Source organism: Clupea harengus, chromosome 5 (assembly GCF_900700415.2).
Source record: "Clupea harengus chromosome 5, Ch_v2.0.2, whole genome shotgun sequence".
In the NCBI taxonomy this organism is placed as follows: Eukaryota; Metazoa; Chordata; class Actinopteri; order Clupeiformes; family Clupeidae; genus Clupea; species Clupea harengus.
The window spans coordinates 6,585,482-6,605,653 of NC_045156.1; the positions used below are offsets into that span (position 1 = coordinate 6,585,482).

At 48.2% G+C, this 20,172-nt stretch overlaps 1 protein-coding gene across 24 annotated transcripts in view; it reads left to right on the forward strand.

Annotated features, from left to right (window-relative positions):
* cadpsa (Ca2+-dependent activator protein for secretion a) overlaps nt 1-20,172 on the forward strand; it is a 101,673-nt gene that overhangs the window by 45,763 nt on the left and 35,738 nt on the right. For 9 of the 24 annotated variants that reach the window (XM_031567494.2, XM_031567499.2, XM_031567495.2 and 6 more), the window contains exons 10-20: nt 1,844-1,910; nt 2,743-2,748; nt 5,476-5,584; nt 6,451-6,663; nt 7,898-7,909; nt 11,886-12,022; nt 12,327-12,514; nt 13,737-13,922; nt 17,933-18,034; nt 18,279-18,342; nt 18,708-18,831. In XM_031567494.2, the coding sequence (XP_031423354.1) occupies nt 1,844-1,910; nt 2,743-2,748; nt 5,476-5,584; nt 6,451-6,663; nt 7,898-7,909; nt 11,886-12,022; nt 12,327-12,514; nt 13,737-13,922; nt 17,933-18,034; nt 18,279-18,342; nt 18,708-18,831 (1,208 nt within the window). Of the gene's footprint in view, nt 1-1,843; nt 1,911-2,742; nt 2,749-5,475; nt 5,585-6,450; nt 6,664-7,897; nt 7,910-11,885; nt 12,023-12,326; nt 12,527-13,736; nt 13,923-17,932; nt 18,035-18,278; nt 18,343-18,707; nt 18,832-20,172 lie in introns of all 24 variants that reach the window. The other 15 variants (XM_031567512.2, XM_012841103.3, XM_031567516.2 and 12 more) reach the window with 7 other exon arrangements.

Genomic DNA, 20,172 nt, shown 5'->3' on the forward strand with positions numbered 1-20,172 from the left:
CCCTACATGCCCAGAACACACGTGGGCCCAGACAGCCCGGTGTCTCTCCAGATAATGGCATGGATTTTGGCGAAGGCCTAAGTAATCACACAGCAGAAGGGAACACAGTCACTGATAGTTCACTTTGGCTTCAATTTTAACTGCATCGACTGGGGTCTGTGTAGTTTGTTTGCCTGCAGCGATCGCTGTAATAATGCTCTCGAATCCCAAGAGCCCCCGAGTATCAATAACTGGTTTCCTAGACGCACTCTGACCATATTCAGACTGACTGACAGAACATTTACAAAGCCACTACCACTAAGACCCAGTGGTCAGTGAAGGAAGGGACAGTCTTTGCCGCAGCTCATGATCAGCGCTAATTGACAAAGACTGCTAATGGGACATGTCAGCCATAAAAACTCCTGTCTGTCAAGAGAGACCCTCCCCCCCCTATCAACACGCCTGCTCTCGCCACTCAGGGCCCAGGCAGAGCGCGCGGTAATGAGGGGCCGTGATGGCCGCTGACAATAAGGAGGTCGACAGTGGCGCTCGTGAGATGGAGGGCCGCGCTAATGCAATCTTGCCCCCGTCGTCTGGACCGGCTCGCAGTGGCGTGCAGCGGGCCAGTGAGAGCAGGGAACAGTATGGCAGCGAGCGACGGGGCTTGCCCCGGGCCTTATATAAACGGGGGGCTCCGCCTTTCTGCCTTCATCGCACAGGCCCATATGCTTCCTGTAGCAGCCTTCTCAATCTCCCTCTTCTCCTCCTCCTCCTCCTCCTCCTCCTCCTTGCCCTCACTGCCAGGAGGGGTTCTGAGCCCGTGCCCCTTGTGCCAGGCTGCCTGGCTCCCCCGTGCCTGCTGCTGCTGCTGCTGCTGCCACTGTCGTCTTTGTCTCCTAGCAACGCTGGGCCTGCCCTAGCCCCGGGTGTCTATTTATTCAGAGCGACAGGCTAGGGCAGCCTGTAACGGCACCCAGAGCTGGCCTTACCCGCACGCATGCGCGCGCACACACACACACACACACACACACACAAACACACACACACACACAACACACACACACACACACACACACACACACACACACACACACACACACACACACACACACACACACACACACACAAACACACGCGCGCACAGAGCACCCAGGCAAAAGCCCTAAAACCCTTGATGTTCTTTTTTGAGATACCTTCTTGTGGCCTTGGAGCGCCCACTGCCCCACAAAGCAGTCTGGTAGATGGCAGGAATGAGTGAGGTTCAGTTTTTTGTGAGGTTGGGAAAGCTCAGTGAGTGTGTATCTGGTATACTGCACTGTAGTTTAATGCAACAAAAGATGCGGGTGAAATCTCACCAGCCTTTGTTTTGTTCTTACTTAAAGTCACTCTTCTTCTTCCTCCTCTCTGTACTTACTGTGCTGGCCAACTCAGATTGTGGCTTAGATGTTGATTAGAGGTCTTAGGTTTTCAGATGTTTTAGGATGTGTCAATTATTTTCTCTGTCTGGATTTTTTTGCCAGAATTTAAACAAATTAAATTAAACATGTAGTGTGGACCTTTGCTCTAACCATATGGATGTGCTGAGCACTACAGCCACCAGGGGGCAGTGAAAGCCCATCAGCGAGATGTGTGTGGAAGTTTACATAGCGGCACTTGTCTTTTGTTCAACAATAATAAAATATGACACAGTCAATGATGGCAAGCCATAGAAAGAGTCCTAAAAATATTATATCAGTCTAAAAAGCCTCCAACAGAAGACTCTGATTCTCACTCTCACCCTTGGACAATGTGATCAGTGACTTCATCATTTTACTAGTTTACATCCACATTAATTTGATGCCTCTTGCTTTATGTCTTGACACAGGTATTTGTGGGTCATTGGGAAAAATGTGTGGAAGAGGTGGAAGAAAAGGTTCTTTGTCTTGGTGCAGGTAAGACCTCTCCTGTCAAAGTGTTTATCCTGTCAATGTGTCCATGTTCTGCAGTGTGTCTCCTCAAAAGTGAATGAGCTACCTGTAGTGGCACCTCTCATGACTGCAAACAGGTACCACTGTATTTTATTTGCAGTGTCAAAACACGTGTGCCGTTCTGTCTTGTGGCTGACACGGGAGCCTCGGATGGAGTTAAAGCCGCATGTCACAGAGCTTTTTGTTGTAGCCATTTTATTTCCGTCTCCCCGTTCTGAGCACGGTGCGCTGTCTGCCTCCGCTGTTCTATGCGGGGTAGAATATGTCCGCGAGCCACGACTTGACAGGGAGATTGACAGACCAAAGCAGAGGCCCTTGCACTCCCAGCTAAAGGATCCTGAAGAATGCTCTCCACTCTTAGCTCCCAGCCACACGTACAGCAAGTGACAAACACTGGTCAATAGACTGCTGCCTCTCTCTTTCTCTGTGTGTGTGTGTGTGTGTGTATGTGTGTGTGTGTTTGTGTGTGTGTGTGTGTGTGTGTGTGTGTGTGTGTGTGTTTGCGTGAGTGTGTGTGTGTGTGTGTGTATGTATGTATGTGTGTTTGTGTGCTTGTCTGTTTGAGTTTGTGTCTCCATTTGTGTTTGTTTTTGGAGGGGTGGTGGTGGTGTACAAATGCTTAGAAAAATCCGATATGCTCCTTGGTGTTTGTGCCTTGTCAAGGAGAGAGGGAGAGAGACAGGCAGAGAGTGAGAGAGAGAGAGGGTCTGTTTATGCCCATGTATTATTTGTTCTTTTCACAGCTTTTCTTTTTCCTTTCTTTTTTTCTGCGTCTTCTGTTTTGTGTCATGCTAAGTCCCGTGTAAGTATTTTTTTCTCTCTCTCTCTGTCTCTCCCTCTCGGTTTGGTGTCCCTGTTCTTATCACACCTTGAGAAACAGAATGCACACTTTAAGTGGATTCAGAGGTATTTGCCCATTTCAACACAGGCCTGCTGGAATTAATCACACTGCTCCTTGTGGAAGTGGAATAAACTGAGATGTGCAAATACGTTTAAACTCAGTCACCCTCCAGACATTCATCGTTGTGAATTAGGTGATTGGTTTAACACACCGATAGCCATTTACAGAGGATCTTGATAGCTAATCAATACAAATTAAATCAATAGAAATAGAAATTCAAATGATATGTTGATGTTTTGATTGGAGATGAAATAAAAAATAATATAGATAGTTTTGACAGTGGAATCAGTATCAAAGCAATGTTTCCATGTCAGTGCTCCCCATCCACCACCTCTCTGGCTGGTCCCTCATGTGTCGCCCCCGTGAACCCTTGATCAGCCTTTACAAAAAACCTCACATTCCCCTAAACGCGCCCATCATTACCGCGTCCCGCGGCCCTCTTTGCTCCAGAGACAAACAAGCAGCTCGTCAGCGCGCCGGGTCCTGATTGACGCTTGATTGACGCGTCCCTTGATTCTTTATAAATAGCTCGCCTTTGACTGTGGGGGTGTTTACTCCGGGAGAGGATATTGCTTTTCTCTCTGCTGAATTATTCATAAGCAGTTAATTACAGCACTGGGTAGATCACTTACAGCTCCGTGTGTTGACGGACACTGGCGTGGCCGTGGCCGTGGCCGTGGCGACGTGCGTGTCACTCGGAGGCCAGACTGTGCTGCTCCTGGCCCCAGACACACAATCACCCTGAAAGATTGAGTTCTGTTGTTTTGCTCACAGAAGTGGCAATCGGCGAGCACGCTAAACTGATGCGCGTTCAGTGGGGAGGTGAAAGGATGTTGTGCTACTGTGAAACTGTGTTTTGACTAAACCCAAGAGTCGAGGAATCACACTTGTGAGCATCTCACCACCAACCCCCCCTCCCCTCTTTCTCCAACACACACACACATACACACACACACACACACACACACACACACACACACACACACACACACACACACACACACACACACACACACACACACACACACACACACACACACACACACACACAAATACAGACACACACAAATACAGACACACACACACATATTTACCCGTAACGTCACACACAGAGTTCAGACAGCCTCCAGATCTGACTTTTTCCCTGCTACTTCATGTCCCCAGCAACATGGCAGCAAATTGGAAGCATAAGCCCAATATTTATGATGCAAAGTGAAGTGTAATTATTCCGCCGTCTGGAGGCTGGCCGCCAGACACTCATTCATTTTTTTTTTCTTCTCCTCTTTCCCTCCATCCTCCCCTCTTCTCGGCTCCCCTTTCATTTCTTGGCTCAGTGCTGAAGTCTTAAGCAGCTGAATATGGTAATGTTATGAATGGCCAAAGGGAGTGGTGATGGTGTGTGTGAGGGGGTGATGGGTTAATGTGGTGTGTGTGTGTGTGTGTAAGGAGAGCGGGGGGGGGGGTGTTGTTTGGCATGCTCTGGCGACATGCGCACGCGAATCGGCCAAGTGCAGCGGCGGTTGCGGCGGCAACGGCGGCATCGATCAGGGAGTGTAAGCTCACCGGCGTCGGCACAATGCGATTTATGGACTGTCGACGAATAACAAGGTTATTTAAAAGAGCGGAAATGCACCATGCAATCAGGGGGAGCAAAGTCATTTAAAATCCTTTAACTGTCAGTTTGACAGCAGGTCACCGGGCTCCCCGCACCCCCACCAGCGTTCCAGCGCCCCCCGCCTCCAGCCTCTCTGTCCTGCCTCGCTTCCTGACAAGCCCAAACTTGATGCCATGACTGGTGCTGGAGGTAGGGGCTGAGGGTGGGGATTTCAGCATGGAGGGTGTCCATCTTTGTGTGTGTGTGTGTGTGTGTGTGTGTGTGTGGTGTGCAGGAGGGGGTTGGTGTTTTGGGGGGTGGTGTGTGTTCATGTGTGTGTGTGTTTGTGTGTACACTCGTGCACACGCCCTGCTGTTATCCTGAAGGCTGACGAGTCGGATTGGGGCCCTGCAGCCAAACCGCCAACCCCCCACCCCCACCCCCACCCCTCCCGTCAGAGCCGTGACATTGAATTTATGGTGTCATCCAGAGGCTGCGCTCGGGCAGGGGAGTGGGAGCTGCCACTTGCAGCAGAGGTGACAATCTGGGGGGCCGCACTGGCCTGGGCATGTCCGCGCTGCCTCTGATATGACTGGCACCTAGCAATCGGGCTCAACGTCGCTTGTGACAGAGTGTCACTCCGGTGCTCGTCCGTCTGGTGCTGAGTGACAGAGCCGGCCCTGAACCCGCCCTGCTGTTGGCCCTGGCAACGGCCCCCTGACTGCCTGCCTGCCTGCTCTAAGGCCCCGCCGGCCTGACTGTCATCCCGCGCTCCCTCAGAGAAGTGCGGGCGGGGATGTGGGTGGCTTCCTGAACGCAGACACACACACATGCACACACACACACACACACACACACACACACACACACACACACACACACACACACATACAATTGTAAACAAATACATGTGCATGAACAAGCATAACATACAGAGAGATTCGCCCAAACACAGATGATGTGGGCTGCTTCCTGAATGCAAACACACTGGTGTTTGTGTTGTGTGTGATCCTGTCCTCCTGGTTCTTGCGTAGGTGAGCCAGTACACCTTCGCCATGTGCAGCTACAGAGAGAAGAAGGCTGAGCCTGTGGAGCTTCTGCAGCTGGACGGATACACTGTGGACTACACCGACCCTCAGCCAGGTCACTGCTCATACATGCACACACACACACACACACACACACACACACACACACACACACACACACACACACACACACACACACACACTGTCTCTCTCTTGCTCTGTCTCTCTCACACACACACACACACACACACACACACACTCACACACTTACACACTGTATCTCTCTCTCTCACAGACACACACACACACACACACACACACACACACACACACACACACACACACAGCTCACAGTCACACAAGTATGCACACATACAGTATGCATGTGCGCTCATACAGTTACACCTGATGCAGACTTCTGGCCGTAACCATGATAACAGTCTGTAATTATGACAGATTTCTGACGTGAAGTGTTCTTTTGACCACAAGATGGCATTTATATTCAGGGAGAGTCCCTGTCTGTACACATCACACACCTCATTAATGCAATCCAAATACAGGTAATTAGGCAGTGAGCTGACATAATGAGCTTCTTGTTAAGTTTAATGAATGTAATTGCATGGTCTGATTCTTTGTTTAAGATCTTATGCAGTGTTGTCTTATGAGATGCAGTTAGTTGTAACATTGATTCCTCTTTGTTTGCTACAACTTTGGTCTGCCTAGGACAACCTTGACCACTGCTGAGAAGCACCTACTTGTCCATAAATATGTTTGCAGTAATAATTGCATATTGCACATTCTTTCTTTCTTTCTTATACTAAATCACCTGAGTTGTCTAATGCACACTCATTATAACCTTTATAAAAGTTAGATCTTAAGGACATTTGAGGGGGCAAGCTTAGACAGGTTTAAGGCCACAGCGCTGCCACTTTTAACACAGCAAAAAAATGGCTGCTTGTGCTGACCTTTGCCCTTCTGCAGGCCTGGACGGTGGCCGGGCCTTCTTTAACGCCGTGAAGGAGGGTGACACTGTGATCTTCGCCAGCGATGACGAGCAGGACCGCATCCTGTGGGTCCAGGCCATGTACCGGGCCACGGGCCAGTCCCACAAGCCTGTGCCGCCCACACAGATCCAAAAGCTCAATGCCAAAGGGGGCACGGCGCCCCAGCTGGACGCGCCCATCTCTCAGTTCTGTAAGTATGCCCACGCTCATGTGGTACCGGCCATTAATGCTGCCAGAAAAACCTCATTGCGCTCAGCTCTGTTTTTCTGCAGGTCCAGTATATTGTGGCTTTTGACACCATGGCTGTTCCTTCGACAGCTAGTGCATGTTCTCCTGTGATATACTCTAACAATAGGCTGACCTCCCATGGCTATGCTAAGGCGTATGGGTCAGCTATGTTGTTATGGACTCCCATAGAGACAACCTAACAGGACACAGGGATTGTGCTCCACAACCAACCCGCCTGTAGTCGTAGGTATGTAGATATTGTGCCAGTTTGCTGGCAAAAATGATTTTAAAGCATTAACTTCCTAATAAAGGTACATTGAAGTTTTGGCATACTTTTAGACTTGGGCCAAGGCTTTCTGCTGTGGCACAAAAGTGTGTTAGACTTCGCCTTCAGTTCATATCACTGACAACTCTGGAAGTACGATACATGAAGACAGATCGGAGATTTTTCACTTATCTCTAGTGAGTGGACTCCTCAAAAGGAATCTCTCTTAACAATATTTGAATGTATTTGTGATCCTCTTACTCTCTACTCTGAGAGACTTAGGAGGAGTTTTTACCCACAGGCAGTGAGACACTTTCCTTATTTTTATTTAAATTTTATTTTTATTTTTGCACAGTGTGGAGTGTAGACCCTTTCACATTTCACTGCATTCGTTGTATGTGACAAATAAAACACTTGAATCTTGTGTACTCTGTGCCCTCACTGTGCTATTCACTCTCTTTTGTTCGGATATTCATGTCTAAATATTCATTACTGGGTTCTGTTTCAATTTCTTTTCATTTGATCCTGCTTTGAACTCTTTCTTTCATTTCCTCTGTATGTGTTTCTCACACCGTTCTGTCTCTCAAAATGTGTGTTTCTGTATGAAGTGTTATCTTTGCTGTATCTCTTCTACTCTCTTCCCATGTATCTCTCTATATCTCTCTCTCTTTTTCCCCTCCCTGTTTCTATCTCTCTCTCCCGTCAGTCATGCTTTGCTTCTCTTCTCTTCTCTTCTCTTCTCTTCTCTTCTCTTCTCTTCTCTTCTCTTCTCTTCTCTTTTTTTCTTTTCTCTTCTCTTCTCTTCTCTTCTTTTCTCTTTCCTGTCCACGTGTTCAGCAGCTAGGGTGAGGCTCCTGTCTGCTCTGCCACACTCTTGTTGCTAGTCTTTATGTCATTCTGGTTTGTTCCTTCTTACCCTGCTACCTTGTAGCCGGACTGAAGGGTAAGTGCATCCCTGTAGTAGGCACAGTTCAGATAATCCACCTCCGGTTATCTGACATGAGCAATGTGCAATTCACTCTCCCTCCTTCCTACTCTGCCTCTGCTACATCCTCCTCCCCACTTCTTTCCAAATCTCTCTCTCTCTCTCTCTCTCTCTCTCTCTCAATTCATATCCTAGTCTTTTCTAGATATATTTTCTTTCCTTCTGATTTTTTATTTTGAAGTTTGTACATTTTGTAGGTATTGAAGCACATTTTTTTCCATCCTTGGCAGATCAGGCTGCATGTGACTTCAACTGATTTTATTTAATATGATAAAATTCAGCATACTTGCCTTCTCTATAATGATAGTAATAATAATAATAATAATAATAATATACAATGTTCCTCTTGGTAAAGCAGTCATCTAAATTTGTACGTACAGTGTAAAATTAGAGTATAACTGGTCGCTGCATCTGTAACGAACTAAACAGCCAGAGACATTCAATTCACAATTTCCCCAACGCTTTAGCCACAGTTACTGCGCCCTCACAATTATGGCTGTTGATTTATTGGTGTAAATTGAATTTGGTGGAAATGGCTGCTTCTGTGTGCTACTATCAGAGCCCCCTTCACCACACAGCTGCCAGTAATGACCATGTTAAAAGTGCCATGTCATGAATAAAACAGTGAGGATGTGGCGAGATTATTTCTGGAAGCAATCAATGAAATGTTATCAAATAACAACTTGCTAGTTCACACTCGTTTGTCTGTATGGTGCAATGCAGTGCCACAAATTAGCGTACGCTACAAATGACATATTTTGTTTGTAAGGCAAACAATAGAGAAAAGGGTGATTTCTTGTTTTTTTTTTGCCATTTGAGATGTGTAAAGAGATGTTATTAAATTATACTGTCATCCCACATTTGTTTGCAGAAAGTGTCATTGCGTCTTCGCGAAGCCGTGGCGAAGGCCGCGAGACTGCTCAAGGCACATTTAATTTACCTCGTTCTCATTTGCCTGGGCAGAGGCACAAATTGACAATTGGCACTGACCACGCTTTACCACAGAGGGCTAAAGGGGCTTCCATCTCTACGTGTTTGCGTACCGATCAGAGTTGGCAAATATGTATATGGAGTATTGTGAATGCGGATGACTACCAGGTTTGATGCCATGCCCATGCTCCTCGGTTCCTCCAGTTCCTCCTGCTCTGACACGGACTTGTAGACTAACACGAGCCTCACGTTTCCACTCCACACAGGGAGATATTGGGCCACTCGTGCTGATGATCCACAGTACACTGACCTGACCTTTCAAAGAATAAAGGCTCTCTCCTCTCCTCTCCTCCTGTTGTTGGTCCCATGTGTCATGCATGAGTAGAAATCTGGTTGTAGAGATATGGTACTGTAACATAAGTAGAGGTGGCTTCTGTATGAGGCTGTCACACCACTGCACAGCACCAAGGTCTTGTCAACTTGCAATGTTCAGGTGTGATATCATTTCAATTGTAAACTGCTGATGCTCACTACAGGTTTCCCAAAAGGGACTTATTTAAAAGCACGAGCCATATTTTCATTTAGGAACATAGAGGGTTTATGTATGTATGTATTTATTTCAATGTAACGAATGTTTAGCACAAAACCAATGACCACTTACATTTTGATTGAAGTTTTCTAAGGTCTCTCTATCTCTGTTAATCTCTCTCTCTTTCTCTTTCTCTTTCTCTTTCTCTCGTTCCCCACCCCTCACTCAAAGGGGAACCATGCTGTCAGTTCAAGATTGAGCCCCGAGCACCAGGATGCCCAAAGCCAAAGGCACGCCTGTGTCACTCTTCCATTCTCTCCCATTCTAGTGACACATAAGTGAGGGGCGAGTGACGGAGTGGGTGTGTGGGGCTGATGGGGGGGGGATGTGCATGGGGGGTCAGTCCTTCATAGAGAGGGGGGGGGGGGGGGGACCATGCGCTAAATAGCCCCAAATGTTCTGCTCTCAACTCTCCTGGTGCACAGATCTATAAATGAATAGTAGCCATCAATCATTGTCATTTCTCCTCTTGCCCAGCTCAGACGCGGCGGACTAATGTCATTGTCTGTTACTGTCCACATCCCCTGCACCTCAGTCCACGCGGTGTCAAAGCCGACATGACAGCCGCACGTTGAATTGGACAAAAGGGACACAAAGTCACCCCTTTTTTTTTTTTTTTTTGGGTTCATCTGCATCATATCAGTGCGACCTTTGTTGTTTCTGCTGGCTTCTGGGTGACGGACAGCTGGGTGACCCCATCATCAGGTCTGGCCCCAGGAGCTAAGGGACAGAGCTCTGATTCACTTAGACACATTTATGTAGATTATTCCAAGGCTCCATAAGACATATTCTTATGTGGATGCACCTAGCGGGAATATTTGTGTTACTTCGGTTTAAAGCTATATTTGATTTTCAAATGATGCTTGCAGATTCGTGTAGACTTGCATTATGAATAGTAAGTTGATACAATAGTCAAATCTGATCAACAAGCTCAACAGTTTGTCGGTTATTATTGTAATTTTTTTGGTCCATATTTTTTTCGGAAAACCTTTTAATGTACTCTCTGCCCGAATTCAAATACAACTCAATCAGATAAGAAAAGATTTACAGCACCCTAACTGCAAAAAAGTGAAGTAAATCATTTAATCTTGAATTACCTATTATATCAGTAAAAAAAGTATCAAAGAATTTGTAGATTTAGAACTTAGATGTAGAACTTAGGTCTCCATGTCTCCATGTGTGTACCTGCAGGAGCAGCTGTAAATGTGTGTGTGTGGGGGGGGGGGGGGGGGGGGGGGTTTGTGTGTGTGGAGGCGAGTGGAGCTGAAGAGCATGTCAGTGGGACACTGCAGCCCATTCGTTCCAGACGCAGATCCCAGACCAGCCTATGACAGGACATTAGAATGCAAATGGTAGGGGGTGGGGTGGGGCGGGTGGATTAGGACCTCGGGGGCTTTCCTTATTTTTGCCGGGCCCCTGATGTAATGCCTAAGCCTGCTGACCGGTGGAGGAAAGTGAAAATGTGAATTTATTTAGCCCCCTTAAACGGACAAAGGGCAACGTGGGCAGGGGGCCCCGCTCCAGCCAGCCTCTCTCCCAGGCCAGGCTTTAGTGGCACGAGGTGCTTTTAATTAGGCCGGGCCCCAGGGGACGTGTGGCCCTTGGCTATGGAGGTGAATGGGAGGAAGACAAATGTTTCGCGGGGCTGTTAATTGATCAGGAAGGCCAGATTGTGACGCTGACGGTGTCGGGGTCTGCCCCCCCCCCTTCTTCACCGAGTTATTAAGAGCTGGCTCAGGCACCAGGCTCACAACACAATGAGAGCACACCACCTGTTAGCTGAGTGTAGCTTTTATACAAGAAAATGGAATACAAGTCTTTGAATGAAAAAAAAAAACATTCTGAATGAACAGTTTTGAGAGAGAACAATTATTTTTTCACATGCTAAATAAAACCATTTGTATACTGAGCATCAGAACATTTAAGAAAACAGATGTTATCTCTGGACCAGTTATAACATTGGATCACATTGTTAGTGCCCATCTGTGGGAGCAGATGGATAGCAAGCATAGTCATCTCTTACAGCCCATCCTTGTTTGAGCAGTTTACCCTGGTTTCACTGCTCCTGTGGTTTTCTCTAAGTTCCTCTTGGCATACCTGGCTCTCGCACAACTGACATGCAAGTTGACAATGAAACCTTTGGACTTCTAATCGCCAATAATCAGACCTCTTACTCTGTTAGGTTTCTCTCTTTCTTTCTTTCTTTCTTTCTTTCTTTCTTTCTTTCTTTCTTTCTCTCTCTCTATCTATCTATCTATTTCCTTCTCTCTTTCTGACATTTTAGACACTCACAATCACACACTCACACACACACACATACTGTACGTACACACACACACACACACACACATTCGTCCTTTCCCTGCACTTGTGTGTGTGTGAGTCTCTCAAACCCCTCTTTTTCTCTGGGAACAGACGCAGACCGGGCGCAGAAGCACGGCATGGACGAGTTCATCTCGGCCAACCCCTGCAGCTTCGACCATGCCACGCTCTTCGAGACGCTGCAGCGCCTCACGCTGGACCACAGGCTCAACGACTCCTACTCTTGCCTGGTGAGGGCCGCACGCCACTGCCAAACAGTGCCCACTTAACCTATGCCTATGGTACAGCTGAATGACCCATGACTCTCTCTGACTTTGTGTGTCACTCTGTTTCTCTCTCTCTTTCACTGTCTGTCTCTACCTGTCTTTGTCTCTCTCTCTCTCTCTCTTCCACTCTGCACTTCTCTCGCTCTCTCTTCCACTCTGCACTTCTCTCTCTCTATCTCTACCTACTTTTGTCTCTGTCTCCCTCTCTGTCTCTCTGTCTCTCTCTCTCTCTCTCTCTCTCTCTCTCTCTCTCTCTCTCTCCCAACAGGGCTGGTTTAGTCCAGGTCAGGTGTTTGTGCTGGATGAGTATTGCGCGCGAAATGGCGTGCGCGGCTGCCACAGACACCTGTGCTACCTGCGGGACCTGCTGGAGCGGGCAGAGAACGGCGCCATGATCGACCCTACCCTGCTGCACTACAGCTTCGCCTTCTGTGCCTCGCACGTCCACGGGAACAGGTACGGCGCACGGTCAGTCTGCCTTTAAAACAATCGTCTCTCGGCCACACAAATGCACCTCCTTAACCGTTGTGTTCATCTTACATGTTTCAAGAAACACTAAAAAAAACACTTGGTCGCCCAGTCACTGTTGCTATCCTAGTGGACTGTGAGGATAATCCCTCATGTGTGCACAGAGAATAGTTTGGCAGTTCATCCATTCTTGCCTTTTCAACTTTCTACTCCTATTTTCCGCCACCCTTTCCAAAGAAGTCATCCCTGATCATTCACTCATTTCTCATTTCCTTTTATCACTCTCTCTCTCTCTCTCTTTCTCCCTCTCCGCCCGTAGTCTCATTCTCATCCCCTTACCCCACTCGTCTGTCATTCTCTTCTCCCTCCTCCCTCTCTATCTGTCTCTGTGTCCGTTTACCATGAATGGAAAGAGGTATGTGAAGGTTTGTGTTTTTACTAGTCAAACTCCTCCACGCTTTGCCCTGTCTCTCATGTATATACTCAAAGAAAGGCCTAAATATGACCACTCCTCAACTTCACTACACACCGCTGATGAAACTCCAAGAGTTCCAGACAGATAAATAAATGGAGTCTCTGCCAGGCTGCCCCAGTGCCCCTGCCCCTGTCCCTGAGACTTCTCCTGGGAACCCCCCCCCCCCCCCCCCCCCCCCCATCTCCCCCATCTCCCTAGCAGTCCTATTAGCAATGACTGTACTGCTGAGGACCAACGGTGAGGATATCTAAGCACGGGGAGTCTTAGAGGGAGTCACAGTGGGAGTCTCTGCTGCCGTGTCCAACTGCTGTTTCCTACCTGCTGTCTCCTACCTGCCGTCTCCTACTTGTTGTCTCCTACCTGATGGCTCCTACCTGCTGTCTCCTACCTGCTGTTCGCTGTCTCCTACCTGCTGTCTCCTACCTGCTGTCCATCCACTCCTTCTGTCCTACATCTCCCCTCTCATCTCTCCCATTCTCACGCCTTTTTAAGTACATACCTCTGTTCTGATTATGTTTTTATATGTTATTTTAACTTCAGTTGATCTATGTTTCACATTCATTTAAATTATATTGTCTTTATGTTGCGTCACTTCATTCAGTGTGTTTTTTGTTCTCTCTCTTTTTTGTCCTGTTTTGCATGCTCACTTGTCTTCTTTTCTTTCCTTTCTTTTGTTTTCTCGGCCTGCATGCCTCTGTCTCTGGTCATCTCACTGTTGTGTGTGTTCTGTGAAAGCGAGAGAGCGAGTGAGTTACTCAAATGGCCGGTGTCCGAGGCCGACCTCGGTCGGGCCCTGTACCCAACGGCCCCGTGGGGGGCCCCCGAGTCCCCCGCCCCCTCTAAGAGGGAGCTCAAAATCCGGGAGTTCAGGAGAAAAAAGGACTCCAGCACAACACAAATGGCCTCCAGTGGTGCCAAACGGTAAGACAAGTTGGTGGTTTGGTCACTTCCTCCCACACGCCACCTGCTCTTGGTCTCTGATCCCTAAAGACATGGACATGGACATGCCATAGCGTGTGAGTGTGTGTGTGTGTGTGTTCGTCTGTCTTTGTTGTTCTTTGTTTTAGCGTCCATATCTGTGGAAGCAAAAAAATGTCATCCTGGCCTAGGGTGTTGGCCTTGCCATGAAGGCCCTAGAAGGCTGTGTTGGAATGGACAGCAGCGGGTCCAGAGCCCTTCTGACATGCTCCTCAGACCTGACTGACAGGCAGGAGAGAGACGGCCAGTGACAAGACGAGGCGGAGGGGAGTAAAAAAAGACCATGAGCTTCTGAAAATGGGAAGCACAATGCCCTGCAGTCTAGGCCAGGCACAGCCCCCCTCCCCCCAAGAGCAGAACAGAGCAGTGCAGAGCTTTTGGACATTTATCTGCCTGTGCCGCATGTGTACATTTAGGGTCGTGTTTATTTATGGCTGTATGTGTGTTCCGAGTCCTATTTGTGGTCACCATAAGACATGGCTAGTCTGTGTGTGTGTGTGTGTGTGTGTGTGTGTGTGTGTGTGTGTGTGTGTGTGTGTGTGTTCCACATCTATGTGTACACACATGGTCGTGTGTATACATGACTGCGTGGCGTCTGTGGCGCAGTCCTGCCAGAGAGCACCCTGTCTGCACCCCTCCCCACCACCATCACCACCTCCCGCTGCTCCACCCACCCCCACCCCACCCCCCCCTGGACGGTGCTGGGTCCTGGTGCAGGGGGCGACACGGAGGAAGGTCAGGGGCAGCTGGCTGTCAGTCTGGCCGGGCAGACGGTGATGGAGCTGAGGTGGGCTGTCTGTTTGCGTCGTGTTATGATCAGGTCGGACAGGGAGACGTGAGTAGCTCCCAGTCAGTGGGAGGCAAAGACACACGGACCACACCAGAGAGAGAGAGAGAGGGAGCGAGAGAGAGAGACGGACAGAATGGATGGATGGTCTGCCTCGAGGTCAGGAGTGACAGGATGACAGGCCATCATGGGCGGACACATGGCAGGGCGGGAGGGGGGACACGGGGGTCTCTGACTCCCAACCACTCGCCAGCATCCATGGCCTGGCCTTCCCTCTCCCTCACCCTGTCTCCTCTCCTCTCTCCTTTCTGCTAAAACCGCCACTACGGCCAGGCCATCACCTCCTCCCCTCCTCCTCCTCCCCTCCCCTCCCCACCCTTCCCCACACCCGCCAAACGCCTCCTATAAGCTAATATCCCAGCAGACTGCAGGCATGGCACTCTCTCAACAACAATACACTCCGCAGCCGGAGCCGGGGTCTGTCACGCGGCGGCGCTCAGAGCAGATCTCAGAACAGATCTCTCTCCCAGATGGGCCTCCCGACTGCTGCTGCGCCGAGCTGAACGTGCTGATCCTGCTGCTCTTGGTAGCGTTCCCTGTTGGAAAAAACGCTGCCTGATTTTTACAAGTGGCCATGAATATGCATGGTGGCGTGGAAGGTTACAAGGGTGATGTCGAGAAAGAGAGAGAGAGAGAGAGAGAGAGAGAGAAAGGGAGGGAGAGAGTCTGTGCGAGGACAGAATGTGTCTGTGGGAGTGGGGGGGAAGGGGCTGCAGACGAGGAAAAAGGTTGATTTTTTAATTAGTGTGAAAGGCACCAATTCTCCTCGATGCGGCATAAACAAAGATGTGATTTGTTTTCAGATGGTTACCCCTCCTTCTGTACCCCATCAGGCCCTGCCCCCCCCCCCCCCCCCCACATACATACTCACACATACACACACACACGCACACACTTGTATACACACACACAAACACACACACACCATCTTACTCACATTCACACAAGCATAGCTCAGTCATAAAGACACACACACACACACTCACACACACTTGTATACACACACACAGACACACAGACACCATCTTACTCACATTTACACAAGCACAGCTCAGTCATAAAGACACACACACATACTCACACACACACACACACACACACACACACACACACACACACACACACACACACACACACACACACACACTTACAGGGCACAGAGCGAGTAGCGGGTGGCCGGGCGCCTTATCGTTTGTGACATGGCAGAGGACGGCAGGCCGTGAGCAGAGTGCATGTGACAGCGAGCGAGGCTGGTGGGCGTGACAGCGGCGGCTTGAGGAGCAGGAGACGTGACATGCTCCTCGTCACGCCGCCCCGCATGTCAGCTCACTGAAGGACAGTGAGAAAGCAGCGAGGTGGGGAGGGAGGAGGAGGAGGAGGAGAGGAGGAGGCAATGCAAGGGGTGGTGGATAGGGTGGGGTGGGGGGGTGAGGAGCAACCCCCCCCCCCCCCCCCCACCACACACACACACACACACACACTCACCCCAAATGTTCCCCTCTTTCTCCCAATACATAAAAGGCTCCAAACACCCAAAAGCCAGGCATGTTCACAGCAATACACTCCAGCTGCTGTTAATGTAGCTTTAGAAAGGAAGCACCGCTAGTCATTAGCGGACACACACATATGCACACACGAAGAGCTCTTTACTGTACGTACAACTGTGTATGCGTGTGTGTGTGTGTGTGTGTGTGTGTGTGTGTGTGTGTTTGAGTGTGTGTGTGTGTGTGTGTGTGTTTGAGTGTGTGTGTGTGTGTGTGTGTGTGTGTTGTCAGGGCAGATCAGAAGGGGCTCTATAACTGGAGCAGGGCTGACAGCATCAGCGGCGGCAGCAGACAGTGAGACCCGCCGACCGCATACCTTGCGTGTCTCGGCACATTACACAGCGATCACTTATTTAAACAGCCTTCATCAGAGGATGGTAATCATATGGGCTCTCTATTTGCTTGGTAATGACCTGTAGACATGTCACACACACACAGTAAAGATGACAAGGATGACACTATGACACAAAATAGATGAGATGATGAAAGATAATGAAATACTGAGAGAGCTCAATTAACTCCAAGTGAAAACAATTATTTGTTAAAGAGCAATTTCCTTGAAGTACCCGCCCCCCTATTGTTGGCCAGAAGTGGCAGTGAGCCATCAGGGAACTTGCATCCTACAAGGGAGGGTATAGAGGGGGGTGGCAGTGCACTCTTCTGAAGATTCTTCCCGGTGTTCCCGAGGTCTGGAAAAGAAAACACAGGGTGATCCGGGGAGGGGGCTGTTGGTCTCTCTGGGTCGCCCCCCAGGTAAAGGAGGCCCTGCTGTGAGTGTGGAGAGGTAAAGCTGGCCCATTAACCCCGGACGGCAGGTTGATGGGGGCTTTGATAATCCCGCGGCCCCCTTCCCCTTTGTACCACCGCCTGGGCTCAGGAGGAGGGAAGAGGATGGGGGGGTTGGGGGTTGGGTTGAGAGGGTAGGAGTAGGGGTGGGGGTGGGGTTAAGGATTGGGGTGGGGTGGGTGGGGGGGTCTCCACACTGAATGTACCCCAGCCATGGAGACGTTCATTCAACTCAAAATGGTGGGTGTCGGAGGAGTGCGATCATACGCACGCACGCACGCGCAGGCGCACACATACTGTGCACGAACGGAAGGACACGTGTACAAAGTGAGAGACTTGTGAACACATGGTTCCTTCTGCAAAAATAAGAAAATTAGGATTGGTGTTGTATTCAAGCTCACACATCTGTGTGTGACTGTTTGCCCTCTTATTCATTACACACACACACACACACACACACACACACACACACACACACACACACACACACACACACACACACACACACACACACACACACACACACACACTCACACACATTCACTACCCCCCCCCCCCCCAACCCCATGCACAAATGTTCATTCACGCATCATACTTTACCGTGTCAAAACAATGCTTAAGACAAAGCTTCACAATGCTTCTGTCATGCGTGTGACGGTGCGGTGACCCCTGTGTGTTTATGACCTGTGTGCGCGCTGTGTGTGTGTGTGTGTGTGTGTGTGTGTGTGTTCGTGGAGCATGACTTCTGTCACTGAGCCTTCTCTGTGTCACTACAGGCCTGATGGGATTGGAACGGTGTCGGTGGACGAGAAGGAACGCTTCGAAAACATCAAGGACAGACTGCGCGTGCTCCTGGAGAACCAGATCACACACTTCAGGTAATAAGGGCTTATGGGTTCATGCTTACTAATGCATGATTACAAGATTTTTTTTATTTAGATTTAGTCATTATGGATGATTTAAAGATGTAGTGCTGGAGTTTGGAATTTTCCCATTATTTAATATTTATTCATATTAAATATCTGTTTGTCTATTTGTATTAAAAATATCTTCACAAATTACACAATATTTTTGCTACCTTACCACTGAACATGAACGTTGAACTGTCTGAACTCTTTAAAGGTACTGTTTCCCTTTCGGACGACCAGAGGGGGCGCTCAAGGCAACTCTGTCTCTATTAGAGAGGGTATGGCCAAGTTCATCTGTTTTTCTCCTGTGACATTTAGATTTTTGATTATCTGTTCAGCTACTCAAAACAACACAAGCATTATGTGCTGAACTAATATCTCCCCCCCCCCCTCTCTATGTTGGGGTGAAGGCAGAATGAATAACATGAATCAAAAAACGGAATAAGTCCAAGAGATAGTTTTGAATTAGAAAAAAAAATATTGAACGTCCAGTAAAAAAAAGTCTACATATCTATTGTTAATAATAATGATATTAATAATGTAAGATTATTATTAGTATTATTATTATTATTATTATTATTAATAATATTAATAATAATAATAATTTAATAATAATAAATAATAATTATTTCCCTTCATGTAGGTCCTGATGAAAGATATTGTCACTCCTGCGGCTCAGGAGGAGGTGAAAAATGTTATCCGAAAATGTCTAGAGCAGGCGGCCTTAGTGAACTATCAGCGACTCTCTGAGTATGCCAAAGTAGAAGGTAAGGATTCACACACACACACAGAGACACACACACACACACATACTCATACTCATTCAAGTACTGTCACAAACAAACACACACAGACACACACACGCACACAAACACATACTCATTCAGGCACAGTCACAAACACACACACACACACACACACACACACAGACAAGCACACACTCACTAACATACACTCACACACACACACACACACACACACAGTCAGTGTGTTGCTGTGAAACTAGAACATTATTCTTATGCTGCTGCGAAACCAAAGTATGCTGATGGCTGTTCTTCTCTGTGCACTAACATTTCTTTGTGTTCTTCCTCCAGCTCTGTGTGGAGTTGTATAGTTGTTGCAGTTGTGGATGTTGTGGCTAAGAGAGCTGTAATACACTGACACTTGAACCTGTTGTGACCTGTTGTGTACTATTAGGTTAGAAATCTAACTCTTCTTTGTGCAGACCCTCTGACTTGTGCCACTGGTTGTGCTATGCCATTGGGATATACCCTCAGGTGCCAGTGCTTTACCACAGCTCCTCCTGCAGGCACAGCTAAGCACGGCACCTTAGGCAAACTTCAGCCATGACAGATGACACATTGTACAAAAACAGCTGTGGTCATTTTCATTGTTGATGCCATGTATATTTATAATGGCTAATAATGGTATTAGTCAAATAATGTTATTAGCACAGAGTGATTGAGACGTATCCCTTAACTGGATAGTCATGTAACTATGTTCTTGTAGTTTTGCTTGTGTCCTCTCAGCTGTCGTGGACTAGTTCAGTCTGCTAAAATCGTATTGTATTAGCTACCAGCTGCAGTCCTTGGTCTTCGTCTTTTAGCAGGTTGGTTTTTGGTTGCGGTCTAGAAATGTGAAACAGGTCTGGTTAAGCTGTGTAAGTAAAAATGCATTCAATTCCCCCTCCCCTCACAAATGCCCTTCAGTCTCCTGCTGACCTCTGTCGTCTTACCCTTTCCATGTTGTGGCTTCAAGGTGTGGGAATACTCTGAAGCAACAACTCCTCTTATTTTCCCGGCTCCCCTTTCCACCCCTGCCACCCCTGCCTTCTCCTCCATCGAGAGAAAAAGTCATGTTCTCTCTTCTGTATAAGCCCCACTCTTGCCACTCTCTGTCATTCTCTCTCCCTCTCTGTCCTTTTCTTTCTCAATCTCTCTCTCTCTCTTTCTGTCTATCTCTCTCTCTCTCTCTCTCTCTCTCTTTCTCTCTCTGTCTGACTGTCGCCGAACTGTCTGTTGCTCTCTTTTCAAGACCTTTGCTCTTCCTTTTCCCCTGGTTGTGTATTGGCTTTGCGGGTGCTTTGCCGGAAGTCTTTGTGCTCATCT